The sequence below is a fragment of the Rattus rattus genome, chromosome 4, assembly GCF_011064425.1.
Source record: "Rattus rattus isolate New Zealand chromosome 4, Rrattus_CSIRO_v1, whole genome shotgun sequence".
NCBI lineage: Eukaryota > Metazoa > Chordata > Mammalia > Rodentia > Muridae > Rattus > Rattus rattus.
In genome coordinates, this window is record NC_046157.1 from 174716516 (window position 1) to 174741693 (window position 25178).

General features: G+C 47.7%; 1 protein-coding gene across 1 annotated transcript in view; it reads left to right on the top strand.

Moving 5' to 3' along the window:
• Nucleotides 1–25178, top strand: part of Man2a1 (mannosidase alpha class 2A member 1) — a 163574-nt gene that overhangs the window by 59671 nt on the left and 78725 nt on the right. Inside the window, exons 7-10 of the mRNA XM_032901717.1 lie at nt 6507–6693; nt 9417–9594; nt 19616–19818; nt 22796–22978. Of these exons, the coding sequence (XP_032757608.1) occupies nt 6507–6693; nt 9417–9594; nt 19616–19818; nt 22796–22978 (751 nt within the window). The remainder of the gene's footprint in view (nt 1–6506; nt 6694–9416; nt 9595–19615; nt 19819–22795; nt 22979–25178) is intronic.

The following is a 25178-nucleotide window of genomic DNA, read 5'->3' on the forward strand; positions in this document are numbered from 1 at the left end:
GTGTGTGTCTTAGTTACTTTCTTGTCGCTGTGACGAGACCCCAAGACCAAGGCAACTCATAGAAGAAAAGTTTTTTGGGGCTTATGGCTCCAGAGGGCTAGAATCCATGCTCCTTGTGGTGAGGGGCACGGCAGTAGACAGACTGACATGATGGGCCATCGGAATAGTATCCAAGGACTTACATGTTTAGACATAATTACCAAACAGAATGGCACTGGCTTTGAAAACCTCAAACTCACCCTAGTGACTCTCGTCCTCCAATACCACCACACCTCCTCCAATAGAACCACGCCTCCTAATCCTTCCCCAAAAGTTCCATCAACTGGGACCAACATTCAGACATATGAGCCTGGAAGTTTATTTGTGCTTTTCCTGATTTTTAAAAGATCTCGTGCTATCAGTCTCCCTCGTAGGGTGGCTTTCAGCGAGTCTCGGGCTTTTGGTGTCTTGGGGTTTTGTTGTGTTTTCATTTTCGTTTAGTTACAGCAAGATTTTTTATTCCTTTCTAACCCATTCATCATTCAGTGCCTTGAATTTGCTTATTTACTAGGGATTTTTTGTTGTCAGTTTCAAGTTTTATTTCATTGTCATCTTAAAGGGTAAAAAGAGAGACTTCTACCTTATTGAATTTGTAAAGATTTGTGTGTGTCAGTGTGTTTATCTGTGTGCAGTCACGCAACACACTCACATACATACATACACACACACATGCAAGATGTAATCTCTGTTGGGGAAGCTGTGTTCTGCTGAGTAGAATGTATTCTTTGGTGTTTGTGTGGGATATTTTGTAGATATCTATTTGTAAGTCCATTTGTTGTGTGATGTCAATTCTGATGTTTTCCTGTTTAAATTTTGTTCAGAGATCCTGTTTATTGGATAAAGTATGGTATTGAAGTTAACTACTACTAATCGAGTCATGTTAATCTGTTTCTTTAAATGCAGTAGTAGATAGTTTATGAAACTGAGTACCCCGGAGTTTGGTATATATTGATTTTGGATAGTAACGTTTTCTTGATTAATTGTTCCCTTGGCTGGAATGAAGTGTTCCTCTCTATCTCCGATTAACTTTAGTTTGAAGTTTGCTTAGCTGGATATTCGGGTAGCAATGCCTGTTTGCTCCATGGTCCTGTGGACTTTTGTCCTTCTACTCTGAGGTGGTGTCTATCTTTATAATTGAGTTGTGTTTTTTTTTTCTTGTAGGTAACAGATTTTGTTCATGTTTATCTTCATTTGTTAATGTTTATTTTCATTTTAAAGTTTTTTTTATTATTTGCTTATGTATTTTATGTATATATCTGCATACCAGAAGAGAATGTTGGATCACATTGTATATGGTTATGAGTCACCATGTGGCTGCTGGGAATTGAACTCAGGTCCTGCAATGAGCAGCTGGTGTTCTTAACTGCTGAGCCATCTCTCTTGTCCTAGATTTTGTTTATTGTCTCATTCATTCATTGTGTGCCTTTTGATTGAAGATTTGAGCCCATTAATATTTAAAGTTATTATTGAAATATGTGTGTTAATTATGGTCATCATATTGTTGATATTTGGTGTTGTTGTTTATGATCTCATTATTTTGTATTTTAATACTTGTGGCTCCATGTTTTTCTCCACTGTTTTTCTGCTATGCTTAGTTCCCTCTTAGCCTGAAATAATGATTCCTGAATTTTTTTTTGTTTGGTTACTTGGATATATTTTTGTTTAGGCTATTTATATTGTAGAAAGTTGTTTTGGTTTGTTTGTTTGTTGTATTTTGTTTTCTTTTTCAATCATGGCAGATAGTTTTGCTGGGTATATTATTGTAGGTTGGCTATTATAACCTTTTAGGACTTGGTTGCTCTTCTTAAGACTCTTCTTGGATTTTAAAGTTTCTAATTACAAGTTAGCTGTTAATTCTTTATAGGTGACTAGTGTTTTTCTTCTTGCATCTTCCAACATACTTTCTTTGTTATATATACTTAGTGTTTCCACCTTGACATGGCATAAGTATTTTCTTTTCTTATCTTCTGTTTTAGATGCTCTCTGGGCTTCTTTTATCCCTGTAAGTGTGCTTTCCCTTGTTTGGGAAGTTTTTCTTCTATGATCTTGTTGAAGATCTGGTCTATACCATTGACTTGGGATTCTTCTTTCTCATCTATGCCTATAATTGAAAGGCTTGGTATATTTTTATGTTTTCCCACACTTCCTGTGTCTTCCTTTTCCGTGTTTTATTTTACTCTGCATAGATTTTGTACTTATTTTTGAATCCTTGTATTCTGTCTTCTGCTCGAGTCATTCTTCTTGGCAGGCTTTCCTTTGAGTTTTCTAGTTGAATTGTTGGGATTTCCAAATCTGTCTTCCTTTCAGCTTGAGTCTTCTTCAGTGTTTTATTTCCTGACTGATCTCTGTTGCCCGAGTCTTGCACTGTCTTTGTCACTTTCATCATATACTCTGCTTCATGTTTTCTTGGTTATTACTCAGGCATTTGTTTTCCTGAAGCTTTTTGTCCTTAAGTTTATTGATCTGTTTCTTTGCAATTTATATAAATTCCTTGAATTTTTTGATGAAGCTTATGATTTTTTTAAATCCTCTATCTTGGGGTTCTTCTCTGTAATTCTCATTGATAAACACTTCGTCAGGACTGGTAGGAAGAGAAGAAACTGGCTTTTTTTTTTTTTTTTTTTTTTTTTTACTAATGCTGGTATTTTTTTTTTATGAGATATGGGTGTGTGGACTTTCTTTGTTATTTGAATGTGTTCTGGACAGAGCAGCTTTGTCAGAAGGAGAGGATATGCCAGCAGTGTTAGACCAGTGCTACACCTTGTTGGGTATAGCCTGGGTAGAATGGAGTCAAATGGACAAAGAGGACCAGACTGGTATATAAACTGTGCTTCCTGTTTCAAGGCTGGAGTTTGGGGTAGATCTTCTGGCTTGAAAGGTTGTATATGATTTGTGTGAATTCTGTGTACTGGGGTATAGATAAGATGATCCTGTTCAATGTCTAGAGCTCTTTTGCAGAGTAGGCAAGAGAGGCCAGTATAGGATAATTCATTGGTTGTAGGACCCGGGCAGATCTGGTGGATTTTGGAAAAGACATGGATAGGGAAGTAATGTGATCTCACCAGGCTAAACCCTGGTATAGAAGGACCTGAGAACTCTAGTTACTAAGTGGGGTGATTGGAAGCTTTGCAAAAACAATCTGTGGGTATAAGTGTAAGGGTTGACTTGTAAGGCTGGAAGTGAGTCAGAACTACCGGGAGACACCCCCCCCCCAAGTGAGGCACGAGAATGGAGTTCGATGCAAACGCAAGAGGTTTAATTTTCAGCATGTCGGGGTCGACCTTCACTCAGCCCCTATGGTGAGTGACTAGAAGGCGACCCCGAATGGCTATAGTAAACAGTTTTTATACTTTTAGAGGTACAGATTATATCAGCAAGTTTACGTTTAAACTTACATGACATGCTTTCGAGCTCTATCTGGGACAAGTGGGTCAGGTGACTATCAGTACATTCTTCGGATTTTCAAGAACATCCCTGCTCCTTCCAAGAACTGTGGGTGGAGAATGGAACTTGGCCTAGCCTTGGCCCAAGGCAGGAAGCTGATGCTTGGCCTAATCTTGACCTGAGGCAGTGGGTATAAAGCTGGCAAAAGCCCTTAGGGTCCTTACTTTCTACCAGGCCAAGCTTCTTAATAGCTCTTACACTTCTATAAGGCCTAGGATCCCTTAGACTGTGGCAGACATGGGGGATATTCAAACAGGTTGGGTAAGGGATGTGAGACTCTGTAGAAGTCTAGAGGTTGGTGACCGCACAGGTAGGAGTGTACAGACTAGGCAGGCCGGGGCACTGGTAGTGGGACCCAAGGTAGACCTGGAAAAATCATGGTGTGGAAGTCAGAGGTACTCACCAGCTAAACCCAGGAGGAGGATGTGGGAAGTCTAAATCTGGGTACCTAGTGGGGTGTTTTACATTTGTTTTTATTTGTTGAATCTTTATTGTAGGGTGTGCCTTACATGACATGCTTTATGGTCCACTCTCTCAGTAAGTCTTAACTGTCCTGACTTGATTTAATCTTTTTATGGCAAAGAGATGGGAGTTTCGATTTGTGAAGATGCTTGTGGGGAGGTAGAACTCAGTGTCCTATAGTTCCCGAAGCTGAAGCCCCTGCCCCAGTACCACTGTGGTTGAGTCTGACTTCCATCTTTGAAAAGGGCTTCCTTGCTAAAAGGCTTCGAGGAGGTTACTGACTACCTTACACTCGTTTCCTAAGTAATCCAACCGTCCTCCCAACACAGTGTTTTAGAGAAACGTTGTTTTTACCTCAAGAAAATAACTTTACTATATGTGGTCTGTGGTTTCAATAAGGATCGTAATTAGTTATATTATCTATTTATCACCTATTGAGCTATCTATCATCTGTTTACATCTACCTGTCATTATCATATCTATCCATCATCTAATGTAAAGCCCCAGGGGATCTTTACCTTCAGAGAGACCCCCGAGTGAGAGATTGAGATGCAGATCGCATCATCTAATGTAAAGCCCCAGACTTTCTTTATCTGCAGAGAGACCCCAAGTGAGAGACTGAGATGCAGATCGATGCAAAAGCAAGAGGTTTACTTTTGCAGTGTGCTGGCATCGACCTTGAACAGTCTCTCAAGTAAGAGCTTAGAGGAGGTCCTCCCAATTCTAACTTACAGGCACCTTTTATACATTTTTAGAGGGCAGATTACAGTGACAGCAATCATCCTGGGAGTTTACCTTTGTTCCCTAGAGGGCCCAGGTGGCTTTCGGCCAGTACATTTTATGGTTTTTCTGAGAAATGTTCTGTCGGAGTCCTTTCTGGGAAATCGTCCTGGGGCCGGGAGCATGAAACTCTCCCTTGGGGCCCAACGCCCTTTCCTGGAGCCTTTTCAGGGTTGGGTCAGAGTTGCTCAAACTTATCACTAGCATCATCTACAATCTACCTATCATCTATGTATTATCCATGCACATCTGTCTATCCGTCTATCTAATCTATTATCTAATCTAGTCTGTTACCATCTATCTATATCTATCTGTCAAAATATCTTTCTATCCATCTTTCTATCTATATTTAATTCTGGAAAAACTGACCCCACAGGAAGCCTCAGATCTTAGAGTTTAACCAGATACATCTTAATCTAAAAAAACAAAGAATTAATTTGTGGAAGCTTTGCCTAAGCAATTGGTATGTCTCAAGTTAGAATTATCAGCTGGTAAGAAATTATTGAGTCGTTTTCTGTGTTTACCACAGCTAGAAGATGTTCTATGCATAAGCAAATTAAATTTCACACATGAAGTTTACATGTAAAATTCCATTTTAATGCAGCGCAATGTGGACACAACCTGGAGCTTGAACCCTGTAAAGTACGTCGCAGACTGGAGGATATTAGGAAAGATACTTGGTCCAGGCTCTTTATCTCGATAACAGAAGAAATTGGGGGGTTATTTACCACCCATTTAGGGACTCATGGTGGCCACTGTCCTTGATGTCAAACTTGGGGGTGTAGTTCATTGACATGTGCAGGGGACACCACAGGTTTTGATTAGTTTAAAATTTTGTCAAGGATGCAGTTAAATCCCGTTAGAGCATCTCAGGTAGGTTTGAGAAGGTGGCTTCCTGAAAGGCGTTTTCAAATCAGGCGTAGCTTGCTTGCTTGTTTTGTTCTTAATGAAGCAGTTATTTTCATTGTTCAAAATATTCGCTGACTGCCTTGTCCTGATTAAAGAAGCAATACTCATTGTAGAAACTGGAGCTCCACACAGACATAAAAGGAGGGAACATGAAAGCCTAGCATCATTCCCCACAAACCTCTAGTCTTCCTGGCGGTCTGCTTCTGCCCTGTACTGGGCGGTAGGTAGTCGCCTGATGAGATGGGGGTCCTAACTAAAATACCTTCCTCTACCCGTGGCTACTACACAGCTTGCATACTGTTTTGGTTTGCTTTGATTTTCGAATTGGAAGTTCCCCCTTCCTATGCCCCATTTGTGGTGGAAAATACATCCTGGGACCAGCAGGAGAGACTCCAAGAAGTTTCCAGAGTTGCCCTCTCTCCTGCCAGGGGGAATTGGCCCTTCTCTAGGCCTTTCCTCCTCTGCCCACCCTCCCTCCTTTGTTCCTCTTCTCACCAAGCCTCCCTGGCTGGCCGACTGTCACAGTGAGTCCCCAGGAACAGAGGTAGCAGGAGCTGGCAGCCCAGCCCTTGACAAGGTCGAGATTTTGCATGAGCCAGCTGTAACTTTTGCTCAGGTTGTGTCCTCCAGGTCAGCAGTAGCTGGTGCACCGGGGACATTTCTATTTCAGTTCTCCTAGATAGAAGAGAGGAGTGAGGACGAGCTGGAGCTCTTCCTTCAGCTGCGGCTGTGACGTGCTCCTGGAGTGTACACACGGCCTGCTGATTTACCGCAACGCTTGCGTTCCCTACATATGTATAAAATGATAGCATCTGGGTAGTTTTGGAGAGAAACATTTTCACGAGTGAAAACATGTTGACTTTCTATTTCAGATCTTGGATCCACCACAGACATTTTGTGCCACATGATGCCCTTCTATAGCTATGACATCCCCCACACCTGTGGACCCGATCCCAAAATATGCTGCCAGTTTGATTTTAAGCGGCTTCCTGGAGGCAGATACGGTTGTCCCTGGGGAGTTCCCCCAGAAGCAATATCTCCTGGAAATGTCCAAAGCAGGTATTGAAACGGGTGTTTTGTAAGACATGGAGGACGCCGCGGCCGCTCACTCCCGTGTTGTCGAAGGGCTGAATGAATGGTGTTGGCAGTCCGCATTATCCTCACTCAGTCCAGATCTAATGCAACTTCAGAATGTCAGCACCTCCGCCATGCCTTTGTGCGTTATAATTTAATGGCAAGTGAACAATGACGGATCAATGTACAATGGCTAACTTACAATGCTCTGTTATTACCGTCTCCTTTGCACTTGCTGTAAAAGCTTTCTACTGTGCTTGATTGATTTCATATACTTCTGTTGATAATAAGACTTTTGGTCCTCATTATACGAAGTGGTAAGAAAAGCAACTTAACTGCGAAAACACATTTATTAAAATGGAGTCCGTGAGGAGTATAATTATCTCTTACCTTAATAGCAATTTCAGTAACGGTGACTTGCACAGCTCGGGTGAATACACATTTTTGTATCTTTCTGATGTTTTTGACTTACAGAACACTTTAATTAGAATTATTTATACTTAAATACATCTGAATAAAAATTGCAAGGATGGACCACTTCTTCAGGGAAAAATAGGGAGTTTTGAAGGAAACGTCCCATTTCAAGTTATGCATAGTTTCTCGTTTTAGTTCCTGTAAAGTTCAGTTACTACAGTAAAAGCGAGAAACGTTGTGTTGTAATGTAGAAACACCAAATTCTGCTTTTGAATAAATTAATAATTATTATCGTCTGTATATTTAAAAGTTACTTTTAAATAGTTTAGTAAAGTAACGCTTCTGGGTTCTCTGGTATATTTTTAGGAATATATATATATAATTGTATATATAAATATATATATTTATAGAAAAAATATATATAAAATTAAAGAAACACAGGGTATGAGTTTGAGAGAGAGCAAGGGGGAGGTTACATGGGTATTAGTTGAGTAACTTTTTAAATAAATAGATAGGATAGTCCATAAATCAGGAGGGACTTCAGTTTGCAGTGGTTATGAAGGATGCCAAAGTAAAGGCATGGTAATGCTTGTACCATCTTTTTTTGCTGTGTATAAACCACACAGACATGCTTTGGATTATTTATTGCTCAACATTTTTAATTATTATTGTTATTCATCATCATCATCATCACCTCAGAAATATAGTTGAGTAGTCATCTGTACATGTCTTATCTGTCGTTATATTTTATTTTAATTCCCTTTACTGGGGGAGGGAGTTCTGTTTCATTTTTCATGTGCATTTGAAATTACAAGTAATAATTAAAAATATGTTTAGAAAATGTGGAATTTAAGTACTTGGTAATAAAGATTAACTATCTCACCAAATGCTAATCTAAGAGAGCTAAGAATCATACATTATATGAAATCACTATGGTTTTATTTACTCATCAAGCTACTAAACCTAAGAATTATGTATTATATGAAATTATTAGGACGATACTTTGGAGCCATTAAATTATTGCTAAAAATCTGCATTTGCAAAGCAGTTTCAGAGAGTATAAATTTCACAATGTCCATACGGGATTCTAAGTTTAATTAAATGTTATTTTTCATAAAATACCTCTTACCGATATTCTTCGAGGTACTTTCACAGTTTTATATTGGGAATCGGAATTTACTTTGGGATAATCTTTGAAGTGAAGATTGGAATACTGGGCAAAAACCCACTCTTGTCATTTAAACACGAGTTCCATTAGCTTTGACTCTCTCCACCATGAATGGCTCTGGCTTCATCTGCTTATTTAATTTCGTTTTGTGGGCCTGTCTTCCCGTTTTCTCAATGGTGTCCCAACTCAGTGTTCCCCAAAAGGAGTTCCTTCAGAACACTGACTCTGAGGTGTCAAAGTTTCTGGCATCGGTTCACCGTGCTGGGCATGCTTGGCTGGCCTTGGGGGTCATGGTTCAGAGCCCAAGAGGGTGGAAACCAGAATAGCAAATTCAGATGCCAAGCAGGAGCCGTTGACCAGGACAGCGTGACAGTGGCCAGGCTGTTGGTGACTGCTGTGCAGCGAGCGGCTGTTCCTTTGGGAAGAAAATATTAAAACTCCAGGAAATATTTGGTGTTACGATTTATACCTTTTAATCATTTTCTAAATTCTCTTTCTTCCACATTTTGCCAGACTATTAGATTTTTGATAGTAAGTGGGATATTAAAGTAGGGCTCAGTTAGTATTGATACATAGTTGGGAAACGTCACGTATTCCCACATGAAGTTATTGTAAAACACGGGCTGTCTGGTATGTAATTGCTGTGGTGAAGAAGGGGAGTCCAGGAGGACATTGGTGTCTCAGTTGGCTGTGACATTTCAAAGGACAGCCATTGGAAAACAATTCGGCTTCCCTACGGGAAGGATTTGTAGCCATTTAAAACACACAATAAGCGATGGAGAAAATCCGCCTTGCAAATTTCACTCTACCTAATTAAAAGGAATTAATAATACTTTTTCACATAATGCACATTTAGTCTCTAATCTGTCTTTTTCCTGAGCTGCCGTGTCAGCTTTTCCTGATAGATTTTTTTTTTAGTTGAGTAACTTTTTATTTATTTATTTTTTTTAAAGATTTACTTTATTTATATGAATACCCCATAGCTGTTTTCAGATAGGATGGTCCATAAGTCAGGAAGGACTTCGGTTTGCAGTGGTTATGAAGGATGCCAAGGTGAAGGCATGGTAACGCTTGTACCGTCTTTTCTCGCTTCGGATTATTTACATTTTCCCCTTTCCTTTCACAGGGCTCAGATGCTACTGGATCAGTACCGGAAAAAGTCAAAACTTTTCCGCACCAAAGTTCTCCTGGCTCCACTCGGAGACGATTTTCGGTTCAGTGAATACACAGAGTGGGACCTGCAGTACAGGAACTATGAGCAGTTATTCAGTTACATGAACTCTCAGCCCCATCTTAAAGTGAAGGTGAGGAGAGAGCCCTCAGGACACCTTTGAAGTCGAGCCCCCCTCCCTCACTGAGACCCCACCACAGTATCCACCGTCTCTGTCCTGGGTCCCTGGAACCTGCCTTATTCAACACAAATATAAATTTACCATGCCCTGTGGTTCCATTTCCAAAAGTCATACTTTCTTCTTGTGTGAGGAAATTTGGTGTGTGGGGATTAGAGAAGCATTCCTTTTATGGGATTAAAGAAAAATGTGCACCTACTAAGGCTCGTCTTCTCCTTCAGGGATGTCTGCTTTGGTTACAGCACAGAAAAGTTACTGTTTTCTCCTGGCTGTTGCCTCCTGTGGTTTACTGATCTGACTGGCCGTTAGGCATGAGTGTTTCATGAGTTTGACAAAAGTCTTGTGTTCAGAGAATGAATGCACTTTCATTTTTCCTAAGTGGGATGGTTTTGAAAATAATCACTTGCTTCTGGGTGTTATTGTTTTGTTTGTTTGTTTGTTTGTTTGAAGAGCAGAGATAGCTGCCTTCTCTTCAAGGCCGTGTCCCAGCTCTCTCGGGACGTTAGGGCCACCCTCGTTCCAGATGCTTCCTCTAGCTTTTGTGGGAGCAAATCACCGGCGCCATGGTTTATCTGTAACCTTAAGAAGTAGCAGCAGCTTAGTAACAGGGACCTAAACAGGATGGAATTTTCTCGGCCTTATAAAACATCTTACTTGAGACAAGTTGCAAAAACGACACACATATTGCATTTGGACAGCAAAGCCTTTTAGAGTTTAGCTTTGGATCTATCTTGGAGCCCCTCCATGAAGAAATTCATGATCAAACATGTTTATTGGAGTCACATATCCATCCACAGCACACAGAAGATGTGCAGAAAGACGTACTGTCTGTGTAGAAAGTTTTAACAGTTCATGATGGATCCTAATTTATGTGGTAAGAATTTAAGTTCATTAAGTAAATGTCTACAATATGAAATAAATGATTTTTTTAAAAAAATGTACCCCAAATATTTACAATTAAAAATTTTCGGGTTGGGGATTTAGCTCAGTGGTAGAGCGCTTGCCTAGCAAGCGCAAGGCCCTGGGTTCGGTCCCCAGCTCCAAAAAAAAGAAAAAGGAAAAAAAAAATTTCAAGCATGTGAAGCCTGTACCCTCAAAAGTAAAGCTCATACATGATCAAAGAAGGTTGCATGAAGGTATCTTACTTTTAAATGCACCATTCATTCAGTCATCCACCTGTCCGTCCATCCATCCATCCATCCATCATCCATCCATCCATCCATCCACCCGTCCGTCCGTCCATCCATCCATCCATCCATCCATCCATCCATCCATCCATCCATCCATCCATCCATCCATCCATCCTTCCTTCCATCCATCCATCCATCCATCCATCCATCCATCCATCCATCCATCCATCCTTCCATCCATCCATCCATCCATCCATCCATCCATCCATCCATCCATCCATCCATCCACCCATCCATCCAGTGTACACGGGTGTGGAGGCCAGAGGTTCACGCTGAGTACCCTCCTGGCTGGTTTTTACCTTTCACTCTGAGGCAGAGTCTCTCCCTGAGCCTGGAGTTGACGCACATGGTTAGTGTAACCTATGAGCTCGGAGCGCCACCTGTCTCCATCGCGGTAGCGCTGGCTTATGCGTGTCACCGTGTCTACCTTTCTTACGTGAGCACTGCTGGTCTGAACTCAGGCCCCCGTGCTTTGTGGCGAGCGCTTTAGCCGCTGAGCCATTTCCTCAGCCCTCTAAATGCGTCTTATTTGACCCTATTAGAATTAGGTCATAATCTTGTCACTTTCCCATTTCTTTTATATTCATTGAAACAAGTTTAAAAATAATCCAATGAAATGCTGTATACAAAAAATTGTGCAAACGGTAAGCGTGCAGAGAATTTTTAAGCGTCGTCATCGTGCACCCAAAGCAACTTCTTGGGATAGCCTGCACGCACGCACGCCTAACTCTCACTCCCACCTCTCCTTCCTGAGTTCCTTGTGGCTCACAAGCAGTTGCCTGTTTTTGTGATGTTCGAGGCTCAACCCACCCTCCTTATTCATCTTCAAAAAATTATTTTATTTTTGAGATTGTGGCTGCATCCTTTCCCCCTTCCTTTTTCTTCCTTCAAACCCTTCTATATACTCTTGTTTGCTCTCTTTCGAATTCAGGACCTCTTTTTCTGTTAATGGTTGGTACATACACACAAGTGTGTACACATATATTCTGAAGTACGACCTGCTCAGTCTGTACAGCGTTAATCGTATGCATGCTTTCAGGGCCGACCATTCGGGATTGGTCATGGAAGACTGCTTGTCCCCTCTCAGTGTTCCTTGACCGCCTGTAGTTCTCTGTGTGAGACTGGGGCTTCTCGGGTTTTTCCCATTCACTTTGGCAAGACTGTCGCTGTCCCTGTTCAGCTTGTGGTGAAGCGACCATGACATTGTATATAAAGTGCGACATTGTTGGCATAACCTCTTGCATTCCTTGGAGGCAGGCAGTACCACTGCCTCCTTACCGCACCAGCAGATTCCCTTAAGTAACTGTCCTTACAGCCACCGATACGTGTGGTCCTCACCCCCATCAACGAGACTTCTTGTTCCTTTACTATCCTGTGTGTCGTCTCTCCATTCACTGCTGGTAACCTACTCTAAACATCTTGACACTTGTTTGGTATTGAGCTTGTTTTCCATCTTTTCTAATATAAATACAACTGTTTGAACATGTTGGGTGGATTTTGGCTATCATTAGAACCTCCCCTCACGGTGGGAGGGCTCAGTGGAGGGAGCTGACCTTGTGGTGGAAGGGCCCAGTGGAGGGAGCTGACCTTGTGGTGGAAGGGCCCAGTGGAGGGAGCTGACCTTGTGGTGGAAGGGCCCAGTGGAGGGAGCTGACCTTGTGGTGGGAGGGCCCAGTGGAGGGAGCTGACCTTGTGGTGGGAGGGCCCAGTGGAGGGAGCTGACCCTCGTGGTGGGAGGGCCCAGTGGAGGGAGCTGACCTTGTGGTGGGAGGGCCCAGTGGAGGGAGCTGACCTTGTGGTAGGAGGGCCCAGTGGAGGGAGCTGACCTTGTGGTAGGAGGGCCCAGTGGAGGGAGCTGACCTTGTGGTAGGAGGGCCCAGTGGAGGGAGCTGACCTTGTGGTGGGAGGGCACAGTGGAGGGTGCTGACCTTGTGGTAGGAGGGCCCAGTGGAGGGAGCTGACCTTGTGGTGGGAGGGCACAGTGGAGGGAGCTGACCTTGTGGTAGGAGGGCCCAGTGGAGGGAGCTGACCTTGTGGTAGGAGGGCACAGTGGAGGGAGCTGACCTTGTGGTGGGAGGGCCCAGTGGAGGGAGCTGACCTTGTGGTGGGAGGGGCCAGGGCTGAGGGGGACCCAGTGGAGGGGCCTACCCTCGTGGTGGGAGGGCCCAGTGGAGGGAGCTGACCTTGTGGTGGGAGGGCCCAGTGGAGGAGCTGACCTTGTGGTGGGAGGGCACAGTGGAGGAGCTGACCTTGTGGTGGGAGGGCCCAGTGGAGGGAGCTGACCTTGTGGTGGGAGGGCCCAGTGGAACCTTGTGGTGGGGAGGGCCCTGAGTGGCCCTTGTGGTGGGAGGGCCCAGTGGAGGGAGCTGACCTTGTGGTGGGAGGGCCCGCTGACCTTGTGGTGGGAGGGCCCAGTGGAGGGAGCTGACCCTTGTGGTGGGAGGGCCCAGTGGAGGGAGCTGACCTTGTGGTGGGAGGGCCCAGTGGAGGGAGCTGACCAGGGGGGGGAGCTGACCTTGTGTTGGGAGGGCCCAGTGGGGGGTGCTGACCCTTGTGGTGGGAGGGCCCAGTGGAGGGAGCTGACCCTTGTGGTGGGAGGGCACAGTGGAGGGTGCTGACCTTGTGGTGGGAGGGCACAGTGGAGGAGCTGACCCTTGTGGTGGGGAGGGCACAGTGGGAGGAGCTGACCCTTGTGGTGGGAGGCCCAGTGGAGGGAGCTGACCCTTGTGGTGGGAGGGCCCAGTGGAGGGAGCTGACCCTTGTGGTGGGAGGGCCCAGTGGAGGGAGCTGACCCTTGTGGTGGGAGGGCCCAGTGGAGGGAGCTGACCTTGTGGTGGGAGGGCCCAGTGGAGGGAGCTGACCCTTGTGGTGGGAGGGCCCAGTGGAGGGAGCTGACCTTGTGGTGGGAGGGCCCAGTGGAGGGAGGGCCCAGTGGAGGGAGGACCCTTGTGGTGCCCTTGGGGAGGGAGGGCCCAGTGGAGGGAGCTGACCTTGTGGTGGGAGGGCCCAGTGGAGGAGCTGACCCTTGTGGTGGGAGGGGCCCAGTGGAGGGGAGCTGACCTTGTGGTGGGAGGGCCCAGTGGAGGGAGCTGACCTTGTGGTGGGAAGGGGCCCAGTGGAGGAGCTGACCTTGTGGTGGGAGGGGCCCAGTGGAGGAGCTGACCCTTGTGGTAGGAGGGCACAGTGGAGGTGCTGACCTTGTGGTGGGGAGGGCACAGTGGAGGTGCTGACCCTTGTGGTGGGGGGGGCCCAGTGGAGGGAGCTGACCCTCGTGGTGGGAGGGCCCAGGGGAGGGAGCTGACCTTGTGGTGGGAGGGCCCAGTGGAGGGAGCTGACCTTGTGGTGGGAGGGCACAGTGGAGGGAGGACCCTTGTGGTAGGAGGGCACAGTGGAGGGAGCTGACCTTGTGGTGGGAGGGCCCAGTGGAGGGAGCTGACCTTGTGGTAGGAGGGGCCCAGTGGAGGTGCTGACCTCGTGGTGGGAGGCCCAGTGGAGGGAGCTGACCCTTGTGGTAGGAGGGCCCAGTGGAGGGAGCTGACCTTGTGGTGGGGAGGGCCCAGTGGAGGAGCTGACCTTGTGGTGGGAGGGCCCAGTGGAGGAGCTGACCTTGTGGTGGGAGGGCCCAGTGGAGGAGCTGACCTTGTGGTAGGAGGGCCCAGTGGAGGGAGCTGACCTTGTGGTGGGAGGGGCCAGTGGAGGGAACTGACCTTGGTGGTGGGAGGGCCCTTGTGGTAGGAGGGGACAGGGAGCCGACCCTTGTGGTGGGAGGGCACAGTGGAGGGAGCTGACCTTGTGGTGGGAGGCCCAGTGGAGGTGCTGACCTTGTGGTGGGAGGGCCCAGTGGAGGAGCTGACCCTTGTGGTGGGAGGGGCCCAGTGGAGGAGCTGACCTTGTGGTAGGAGGGCCCAGTGGAGGGAGCTGACCTTGTGGTGGGAGGGCCCAGTGGAGGGAGCTGACCCTTGTGGTGGGAGGGCACAGTGGAGGGAGCTGCTGACCTTGTGGTGGGAGGGCCCAGTGGAGGGAGCTGACCCTTGTGGTGGGAGGGCCCAGTGGAGGGAGCTGACCCTCGTGGTGGGAGGGCCCAGTGGAGGGAGCTGACCTTGTGGTGGGAGGGCACAGTGGAGGGAGCTGACCCTTGTGGTAGGAGGGCACAGTGGAGGGTGCTGACCTTGTGGTGGGAGGGCCCAGTGGAGGGAGCTGACCCTTGTGGTGGGAGGGCCCAGTGGAGGAGCTGACCCTTGTGGTGGGAGGGGCCCAGTGGAGGGAGCTGACCTTGTGGTGGGAGGGGGCCCAGTGGAGGAGCTGACCCTTGTGGTAGGAGGGGCCCAGTGGAGGAGCTGACCTTGTGGTGGGAGGGGCCCAGTGGAGGGAGCTGGCCCTTGTGGTGGGAGGGGCCCAGTGGAGGAGCTGACCCTGCGTGGTGGGAGGGCCCAGTGGAGGGAGCTGACCTTGTGGTAGGAGGGCACAGTGGAGGGAGCTGACCCTTGTGGTGGGAGGGCCCAGTGGAGGGAGCTGACCCTTGGGGTGGGGGGGCCCAGTGGAGGGAGCAGACCCTTGTGGTGGGAGGGCACTGACCTTGTGGTGGGAGGGCACAGTGGAGGGAGCTGACCCTTGTGGGGGGGGGGGCCCAGTGGGGGGGAGTGGGGGCTGACCTTGTGGTGGGAGGGCCCAGTGGAGGGAGCTGACCTTGTGGTGGGAGGGCCCAGTGGAGGGAGCTGACCTTGTGGTGGGAGGGCCCAGTGGAGGAGCTGACCCTTGTGGTGGGAGGGGCCCAGTGGAGGAGCTGACCCTTGTGGTAGGAGGGCACAGTGGAGGAGCTGACCTTGTGGTGGGAGGGGCCCAGTGGAGGAGCTGACCTTGTGGTGGGAGGGGGCACAGTGGAGGAGCTGACCTTGTGGTGGGAGGGCCCAGTGGAGGAGCTGACCTTGTGGTGGGAGGGCCCAGTGGAGGGAGCTGACCTTGTGGTGGGAGGGCCCAGTGGAGGGAGCTGACCCTTGTGGTAGGAGGGCACAGTGGAGGGTGCTGACCTTGTGGTGGAAGGGCCCAGTGGAGGGTGCTGACCCTTGTGGTGGGAGGGCCCAGTGGAGGGAGCTGACCTTGTGGTGGGAGGGCCCAGTGGAGGGAGCTGACCCTGTGGTGGGAGGGCACAGTGGAGGTGTCTGACTTTTGGGTGGGGGGGACCCTTGTGGTGGGAGGGCCCAGGGGGGGATTTGCCCTTGTGGTGGGAGGGCCCAGTGGAGGGGCTGCCCTTGTGGTGGGAGGGCCCAGTGGAGGGAGCTGACCTTGTGGTGGGAGGGCCCAGTGGAGGGAGGGTGCTGACCTTGTGGTGGGAGGGCCCAGTGGAGGGAGCTGACCTTGTGGTGGGAGGGCCCAGTGGAGGGAGCTGACCTTGTGGTGGGAGGGCCCAGTGGAGGGAGCTGACCTTGTGGTGGGAGGGCCCAGTGGAGGGAGCTGACCCTTGTGGTGGGAGGGCCCAGTGGAGGGAGCTGACCCTTGTGGGTAGGAGGGCCCAGTGGAGGGAGCTGACCTTGTGGTAGGAGGGTACAGTGGAGGGTGCTGACCCTTGTGGTGGGAGGGCCCAGTGGAGGGAGCTGACCTTGTGGTGGGAGGGCCCAGTGGAGGGAGCTGACCTTGTGGTGGGAGGGCCCAGTGGAGGGAGCTGACCTTGTGGTGGGGAGGGCCCAGTGGAGGGAGCTGACCTTGTGGTGGGAGGGCCCAGTGGAGGGAGCTGACCTTGTGGTGGGAGGGCCCAGTGGAGGGAGCTGACCTTGTGGTAGGAGGGCACAGTGGAGGTGCTGACCTTGTGGTGGGAGGGCCCAGTGGAGGGAGCTGACCTTGTGGTGGGAGGGCCCAGTGGAGGGAGCTGACCCTCGTGGTGGGAGGGCCCAGTGGAGGGGGAGCTGACCTTGTGGTGGGAGGCCCAGTGGAGGAGCTGACCCTCGTGGTGGGAGGGCCCAGTGGAGGAGCTGACCTTGTGGTGGGAGGGCCCAGTGGAGGAGCTGACCCTCGTGGTGGGAGGGCCCAGTGGAGGAGCTGACCTTGTGGTGGGAGGGCCCAGTGGAGGGAGCTGACCTTGTGGTGGGAGGGCCCAGTGGAGGGAGCTGACCTTGTGGTGGGAGGGCACAGTGGAGGGAGCTGACCTTGTGGTAGGAGGGGCACAGTGGAGGGAGCTGACCTTGTGGTAGGAGGGGCCCAGTGGAGGGCTGACCCTCGTGGTGGGAGGGGCCCAGTGGAGGAGCTGACCTTGTGGTGGGAGGGCCCAGTGGAGGGTGCTGACCCTTGTGGTGGGAGGGCACAGTGGAGGGGCTGACCCTTGTGGTAGGAGGGCACAGTGGAGGAGCTGACCTTGTGGTGGGAGGGGCCCAGTGGAGGTGCTGACCCTTGTGGTGGGAGGGGCCCAGTGGAGGGAGCTGACCTTGTGGTGGGGGAGGCCCAGTGGAGGAGCTGACCTTGTGGTGGGAGGGGCCCAGTGGAGGAGCTGACCCTTGTGGTGGGAGGGCCCAGTGGAGGGTGCTGACCTTGTGGTGGGAGGGCACAGTGGAGGGTGCTGACCTTGTGGTGGGAGGGCCCAGTGGAGGGAGCTGACCCTTGTGGTGGGAGGGCCCAGTGGAGGGAGCTGACCCTCGTGGTGGGAGGGCACAGTGGAGGGTGCTGACCCTCGTGGTGGGAGGGCCCAGTGGAGGGAGCTGACCCTCGTGGTGGGAGGGCCCAGTGGAGGGTGCTGACCTGGTGTGGTGGGGGGGCCCAGTGGAGGGAGCTGACCCTCGTGGTGGGAGGGCACAGTGGAGGTGCTGACCTTGTGGTGGGAGGGCCCAGTGGAGGAGCTGACCCCCTTGTGGTGGGAGGGGCCCAGTGGAGGTGCTGACCCCGTGGTGGGAGGGCCCAGTGGAGGTGCTGACCCTCGTGGTGGGAGGGCCCAGTGGAGGGGTGCTGGTAGGAGGGCACAGTGGAGGGTGCTGACCTTGTGGTGGGAGGGCCCAGTGGAGGGAGCTGACCTTGTGGTGGGAGGGCCCAGTGGAGGGAGCTGACCTTGTGGTGGGAGGGCCCAGTGGAGGGAGCTGACCTTGTGGAGGGAGGGCTGCCCTTGTGGTGGGAGGGCCCAGTGGAGGGGGCTGACCTTGTGGTAGGAGGGCACAGTGGAGGTGCTGACCTTGTGGTGGGAGGGGCCCAGTGGAGGAGCTGACCTTGTGGTAGGAGGGCACAGTGGAGGTGCTGACCTTGTGGTAGGAGGGCCCAGTGGAGGTGCTGACCCTTGTGGTAGGAGGGGCCCAGTGGAGGGAGCTGACCCTTGTGGTGGGAGGGCCCAGTGGAGGAGCTGACCCCCTTGTGGTGGGAGGGGCCCAGTGGAGGAGCTGACCTTGTGGTGGGAGGGCCCAGTGGAGGGGGCTGACCTTGTGGTGGGAGGGCTCAGTGGAGGGAGCTGACCTTGTGGTGGGAGGGCACAGTGGAGGGAGCTGACCCTTGTGGTAGGAGGGTACAGTGGAGGGTGCTGACCCTTGTGGTGGGAGGTCACAGTGGAGGGTCGCTGACCCTCGTGGCAGCCAGGCAGCAGAGAGAAGGAGGAAAGCACCAGGGTCCCTGTCTGCTTTGAAGAACAGCCAGTGGGGCTGCTTCCTCTACATAGGTCCCACCCACTCAAACGTCCATCACTTCCCATGAGCCACCAAATCAGAGCCCAGTGTTCACCCATGAGCCTTTGGGGACTGCAGAAGGAAATCACAGCAGTAGGCACGGTGGCTTCCTTCCCATTTCCCTGGAAATTAGAAAGTCGGTTGCTATTGTGTCTTTTCTTTTAGTCTGTGTGTGAACTGTATCCCATAATGCATTTCTCTGATGCTTCCACACATGTCAGGTACGATGCTCATGCTTTCCACAGTGACCACTGCTTCTTCCTCCTCAGATGAATCTCTTTCTACTCCTCCATTGTCCCCTTTCTAGTTCCTTTTCCCTTTAGAGCCCACATATGGGAGAAGACATCCTACTTGGTTTTCTGACTTTCTGAGTGAGAACGATTTCATTTATCTGGATGATCTCCAGGCCCACCCACTTGACTGTATCCAGTATAATGCTGTTACTGGCTGTTTCGTCCCCTCCCCTCCCCCTCCCCCCCTCCCCCTCTTCACTCAGTGATAATCCATTGTGTCTATGTGCCACATACTCTTTTCCATTTAATTACTGATGGACCTCCAGACAGGTTCACTACCGTGGCTATTGTAAATGGCACTTCTGCGAACATGGTCGTACAGGACACTGCCTCATTCCCCTGGGTTAGTCAGTGCTTTTTGGGTTTCGGTCCACAAGCGTCTCTGGAATAGAGTGAGTGAGGCCGGGATCACATATGTCTATGTAAACTTTTTAATTCCTACAAAAAACAAACAAACAAAACAAATAAACAAACAACCTGCAAAACAAGAACAAAACACAAACCTCAAAACTTTTATCTCTTGTTAGAGCTGTGTTCATCTGCGGTTCTCCATGAGCACAGTTATCTTTTGGGCATCATGAATTTGACATTTTTCTGTGTGTGTGTGTGTGTGTGTGTGTGTGTGTGTGGTGTGTGTGTGTGTGTGTGTGTGTGTAGTTATGCCATTGGCCCTTGTAGTGTAAGCTTATATCCACTAACCTTGAGTTGTACGTTTTCTAGAGTACTAGGTGCCAAGTCCTGTCAACCCCTTCTTCTTGTCTTTGTCATCTGCAGGGTCTTTATATAAGTCCCATGCATGGATTAATAATAGAAAGTATTAATTAATTATTAGCGAATAACTGAAACACGTCGTATTTCCTAGATCCAGTTTGGAACTTTGTCAGATTATTTCGATGCATTGGAGAAGTCTGTGGCAGCTGAGAAGAAGGGCGGCCAGTCCGTGTTCCCCGCCCTGAGTGGAGACTTCTTCACCTACGCAGACCGAGACGACCATTACTGGAGTGGCTACTTCACATCCAGACCTTTCTACAAACGAATGGACAGGATAATGGAATCTCGTTTAAGGTACGAGACCTGCCTTCAGATCATTCTGCTTGTTTCTTCTGCTATGTCGCCACACCGTTTTAATAAAGTTTCTTGTATTTGAGTTTTAAGGCCATCAGTATATTTCTCTATAGTGTAAACAAATTATCATACTTTTTTTTTTTTGGTTCTGAGGAAGAAGCAATTCATTGAGCTGTATTTTCTTCGATTTGCACCCCGTATTTTTCTGATTACTTTCCGTGTATTGTTTCTACCCTGTGTACGGACTAGATGGTACTTGCATATCCCCAGGCAGGTAATCCAGCAGACCGAGGCAAAGTGGCACACAGAGCCTCTGAGCAGCTGCAAGTGCATCCTCTAAAACGCGTGTATTTCCTACACAGAGCTCCCGCTCAGTTCTGATTCCTTTTAAGTACCTTTCCATTGCTAAGTCTTTTCTTCTTAGAAGAATTGGAAAGAGTTGAGAATTGATGGTCGAGCAGGTGATTGGATGAATTAATTCTGTAGAGATGCCAGGAGGAAGCCCAGTAGCATAAAGAGAATGATAATACGACTTTCGGTCACTGACTGAGAGCTTTGTCTGCAATGCCCACCGTGGAAGCTTTTACATTTGAACACTGGAAATGTGGCCTGTGTGGCCGAGAACTGGAGTCTACGTATCATCCTCTTGCCTACACACACATGGCATGTTTGGAAACAGGTTTCTAAAGAAACCAAGTCAGATGTTCTGAGACGTGAGCTATCCTGAGATGCCCAAGTCTTTCCTTTTACCTCTGACCCAGTAGGGGAATTTATTTTCAAGACGATTGTTTGTCAAAGATTTGTTTTCACTTTATGTATGAGCATTTTGCTTACATGTATGTACAGATGCACACTGATGTAGGCATGATACCTGTGGAAGCCAGGAAAAGGTATCGGGTGCTTTGGAACTGGAGTTACAGATGTGAGCTGCTGTGTGGGTGCTGGAAACTGGGACCAGGAACGGAACCCAGGGCCCCTTGGAAGAGCAGATCGTGTTCCGAACCCCTCATGGCATTGCTCCAGGGTTTTCAAGCCGAGCCTGGATATTCTGACCAAGTTAGATCTTACCCCTCCTCTCTCATGTATCAGTGTTTGTGAATACATTTTAGAAAGACAGTTTTTAAAAGGAAACATAAATTTCTTTAAGAAAATATCTTAGATGTGAGAGAAGAGTATATTTAAAATGTTTATATATATTAAAGAATTTTTCATGAAGTGATGTTAATTATTGTAAATTTTTATGATAAAGTAGAATAAATGATATATAGTTTAATGATTTATACCAATGAATTAGTGAGTTTTGAGTGTTAATTATTTTTTAACGACAAAGAGTTGTGAATATATTCAACACAATGAAATATATTCAAGGCACAGTGGTTATGACTAGGAATTTATTTTTTTTTCATTATACTTTATGTCAAGATGAAGTAGAGAGTATATAATAGTTTTAAGTTTCTGACAATTACTTCATGTAAAACAAATGTATTGTCTGGTAGTATTTATTATTCTCTCATTTGCAAAGTGTAGATAAAAAGGTATAAGGAAGAAAGTCTGGTAGTGTAACATTGGTGTAGCAACTGTTCAACATGTTTGAGATCACACACACACACACACACACACACACACACGGAAAAATCATTTCAAAAATCGTCAGAGGAATATTTTGAGATATTCTTGTAGTGTGGTGGGTCTCAACTCCCACAGTAGTTGCATAACAGATACAGTGTATATATATAGGATAGTTACATTATAGCTTATAATGTAGCAGAATCACAATTAGGAAGGAATGGAATAATGTTATGGTTGGGCCACCACAGCATGAGAGACTGTATTAGAAGGTAGCAGTGTTAGGAAGACTGAGAACCAGTGCTACAATGTATTACTGTTTTCAAAAGCAGGAAAGTTGGCCATGGATGTGAGTGGGCATGCGTTTAACTATGACCTCCCCACTCCTTTCCACAGCATGAGTCTAGACAAGAAGTTTGAAGGGGGGGGGTTAGCTTCTATCTTTTCCTTGTTTTATTTATTTCTTATTTTTTCTTATTTAGAAAACTCATGACTTTTTATGAAAACACTTCTAATACCTCCTTTTTCCTAAGTATCAATACAATTTTAAGGTGCCTCCATCCATTTCTCTAGTATGTTTATGATGCAGAACCTTCTTTGGCCTTTTGGTCCATGTTGGTATTTGGTCCATGAAAGAAACCTGTTTTGAAGCATGATCTCCTGAAAATAAGCTCACATTTTTGTTCCAAAGCCATCCTTGTCTTTAAAGCATACAAAAAAGCCAGCCATTGTGGTTCATGCCAGCACCCACGAGGCCAGTGCAGGAGTCGGAAGCCCACCTAGGTTCATCAGTTTGAATGCTTGGTCCTCAGTTGGTGGAACTGTTTGGGAAGGATTAGGAGGTGTGGCCTATTCAAGGAGGTGTGTCACTGCGCTGTGAGGTTTCCAAAGCTAGCACCAGGCCCAGTCGCACTCCACCTGCTTTCATTGTTCTCACTGTGTTCCTCCAGTACAGAGAAACCTGCCTTCCTGCCAGCAGGCTCTGGCATTTGTCCAGGATACTGATGTCTCCAGTTTCACTGTAAACACAGTAGTCTTTGGTGATTGAGAACTTAAATACGTTACATAGGTACCGTGTTGGTTTTATAGAAAATGATACCATTTTCTATATAAAGATATTTTCTATATAAAAAATTTTTCACTGAAATTATATATTTGGTTTTTTTTTCCAAGTACATTTAAAAAGCATCAGTGAGCCACGTATGGTAGTGCGTGTGTTTAATCCAGCTCCAATGTGGAGTGATGGGGGTGGGCAGAGAGAGAGACAGGTAGATCTCTGTATGTTCAAGGCCAGCCTGGTCCACAAAGTCAGACCCTGTCTCAAAAATAAAAACAGCAACAAAAGCATCCGTGATTATAAGTTAAATGTTTGTTTCAGAGAATAAAATTAATGACTCTTTTATGCACTTAGGACTGCTGAAATTCTTTACCATTTGGCCTTGAAACAAGCTCAGAAATACAAGATAAATAAATTTCTTTCATCACCTCATTATACAACACTGACAGAAGCCAGAAGGAACTTGGGACTATTTCAGCATCATGATGCCATCACGGGAACCGCGAAAGACTGGGTGGTCGTGGACTATGGTACCAGGTAATGCAACTATAGAAACACAGGTTCAAGTAAAATGTTTTCAATGTGTGTATATGGGTGCGTGTGTGCGTACGTGTCTGGAGAGGAAGCTGCTAGTGTATAGTAGAGCACATACCATGTGGTATTTATTCTATGCATTGCTATAGCCAGACAGTACCAACTTCCGAGAACTATAGGAAGTGTTGTCGTAGCTTCAGTCTTTGTCCTCCTCTCCAGATGTTAAGTGTTGTCTTAAAGCCAGTCCTGCTTTCCCCTGAGTACAGTGTGGAAGTTGAGGTTATCTCCTTTATCAGAAACTCGACGTTTAATCTGTCACCTATAATCAGGGCATGTAACCGAGAGCCATTGCACTGTACAGCAGCTTAATCCTGTCTCCTTTTACACCGTTGTTCTGGACTCTTGACACGTCTTAGAGGGACACTGGTAGGAAAGCCAGATGAGAGGCTAACCAGCAAGGACTGCAGTGAGTCAGCTGCGTGGGGAGGAAAGCTGTCAGAAGTGAGAGTGGGGGTGGGGCATTGAGAGGTCCTCAGGAGCATCCCTCAGGCAGCTAAGGAAGCAGGTACTCAGTTGTTTCTAGAGTCATTCATAAAGAGTCTTACTGAAGCCTCAGAGGCTGTGTGGACACTGCAGCTTGGGAAGGCTGATACCCTTGTCATCAGTGCTGCCTGTAATGACAGGCAGACTGTCCCAGCTGAGATCTCTGTCCTTATGCAGTTTGGGGAGCAAGCATGAGGATCTACTCAGGCAGAGTTTCACATTGGCCACAGAGTTTTACCTGCTGTCTTGCTGTGTTTAGACTCTTGTCTCATCTAGAGTTTCTTATGGCTCCATTGTTGTGTCGGCGTGTGGGATCCAGAGGAGGAGAATTTGTACACCATGCGAGTGACCTTATGGTTTAATCCTCTGTGCTAAAAGGAAATGCATTAAAGATGCTATACTTTGTAGTATTTTAAAATTACCAGACATATACTATGCACATTTAAGACTTTTGTAACTACTCTTATAGTGAAAGGGGTGAAGAGCATGTCAAATCAATACTAAATAATTGGTTTCCGATTGGCATGACCCATTGTGCTAAGCATTGGTTTTTAGTTATAATATTTTTCACTAGTTTTCAAGGAAAACATATTCTTAAGGCCCCACTGTTGACTTCAGTCAAAAAGTATATGTAAGATCTTATCTTGAATATCTGGTCAGTTTTTCCTCAGTGTACTCTGCACAGAGGTTCAACTGTCAATCACTGGCTATGCTGTGTCTGCGTCTCTCATAGAAAGCATTTGAAAGGAAGGACAGAGTCTACTTGTCCTTATCCAATACTATTGCCTCTGACTTACTGAGAGTTTCTAAGAAAGTCTTGGACACACAGGGCAGTGGGGAACCCCTTTCCTGCTCTATCTGGCCGCCCATAGCAAGCGTACCTGCCTTAGGACATTGAATTATCCATCCACGTTCTGTCTCATGACCTTTGAAGGAGGCCAGTCCCTAAGTACCCAGTGTGGTTTCTGATGCTTTTAGCTTAATGCCAGGCCTGTGCAGAACTGTGTGTGAGAGGTGGCAGAGAGACACAGTAATTTTCAAATTGTACTTGACATTTGTAAATTTACTCTGCCAGTGCTTCGCACTTCCACAGAAAAGTCGTAAACAATTATCAAGTCATTAGCACAGACACTTTTAAGAAGGAAATTTCAAAACATGTGTTAGAGAATGAGAGACAAAGAGGCTGCTAGTACTGGTGCTCTCCCACACTCTGCCGGGGACTGCCACTCTTTCAGATGTTGGCAAGCGTGTCCCTCTGAACAATTGTGTGAGTGAGGGATTGATGGCTGCCAAGAGCAACTCCAAACCGAATTAATCCTGCCCTGTTTATTTCCATGTCGTATTTTGAAGTCTGTAGATCACCCAGTCAGTATGTCAACTCCACAGTGCTGGAGGGAAGCCAGGCCCTTCCAGCTTCTTCCTCTTTCTCCTGGGCTGAGTCTGAGAACTGCTCTCAACAGTAGCCTGAATGTTTGCCTATTTGTCTGTCTGTCTGTCTGTCTGTCTCCCCCATCCCCACCCCCCAGTGAGACAGGGTTTCTCTGTGTAGCTCTGTCTGTCTGTCCTGGAACTCAGTCTGTAGATCAGGCTCTTTAACCTGGAGAAAGAATGCTTCCTGACATATTTAAGGTTACTTTTAATTGTGACATGAAAAGGAGTG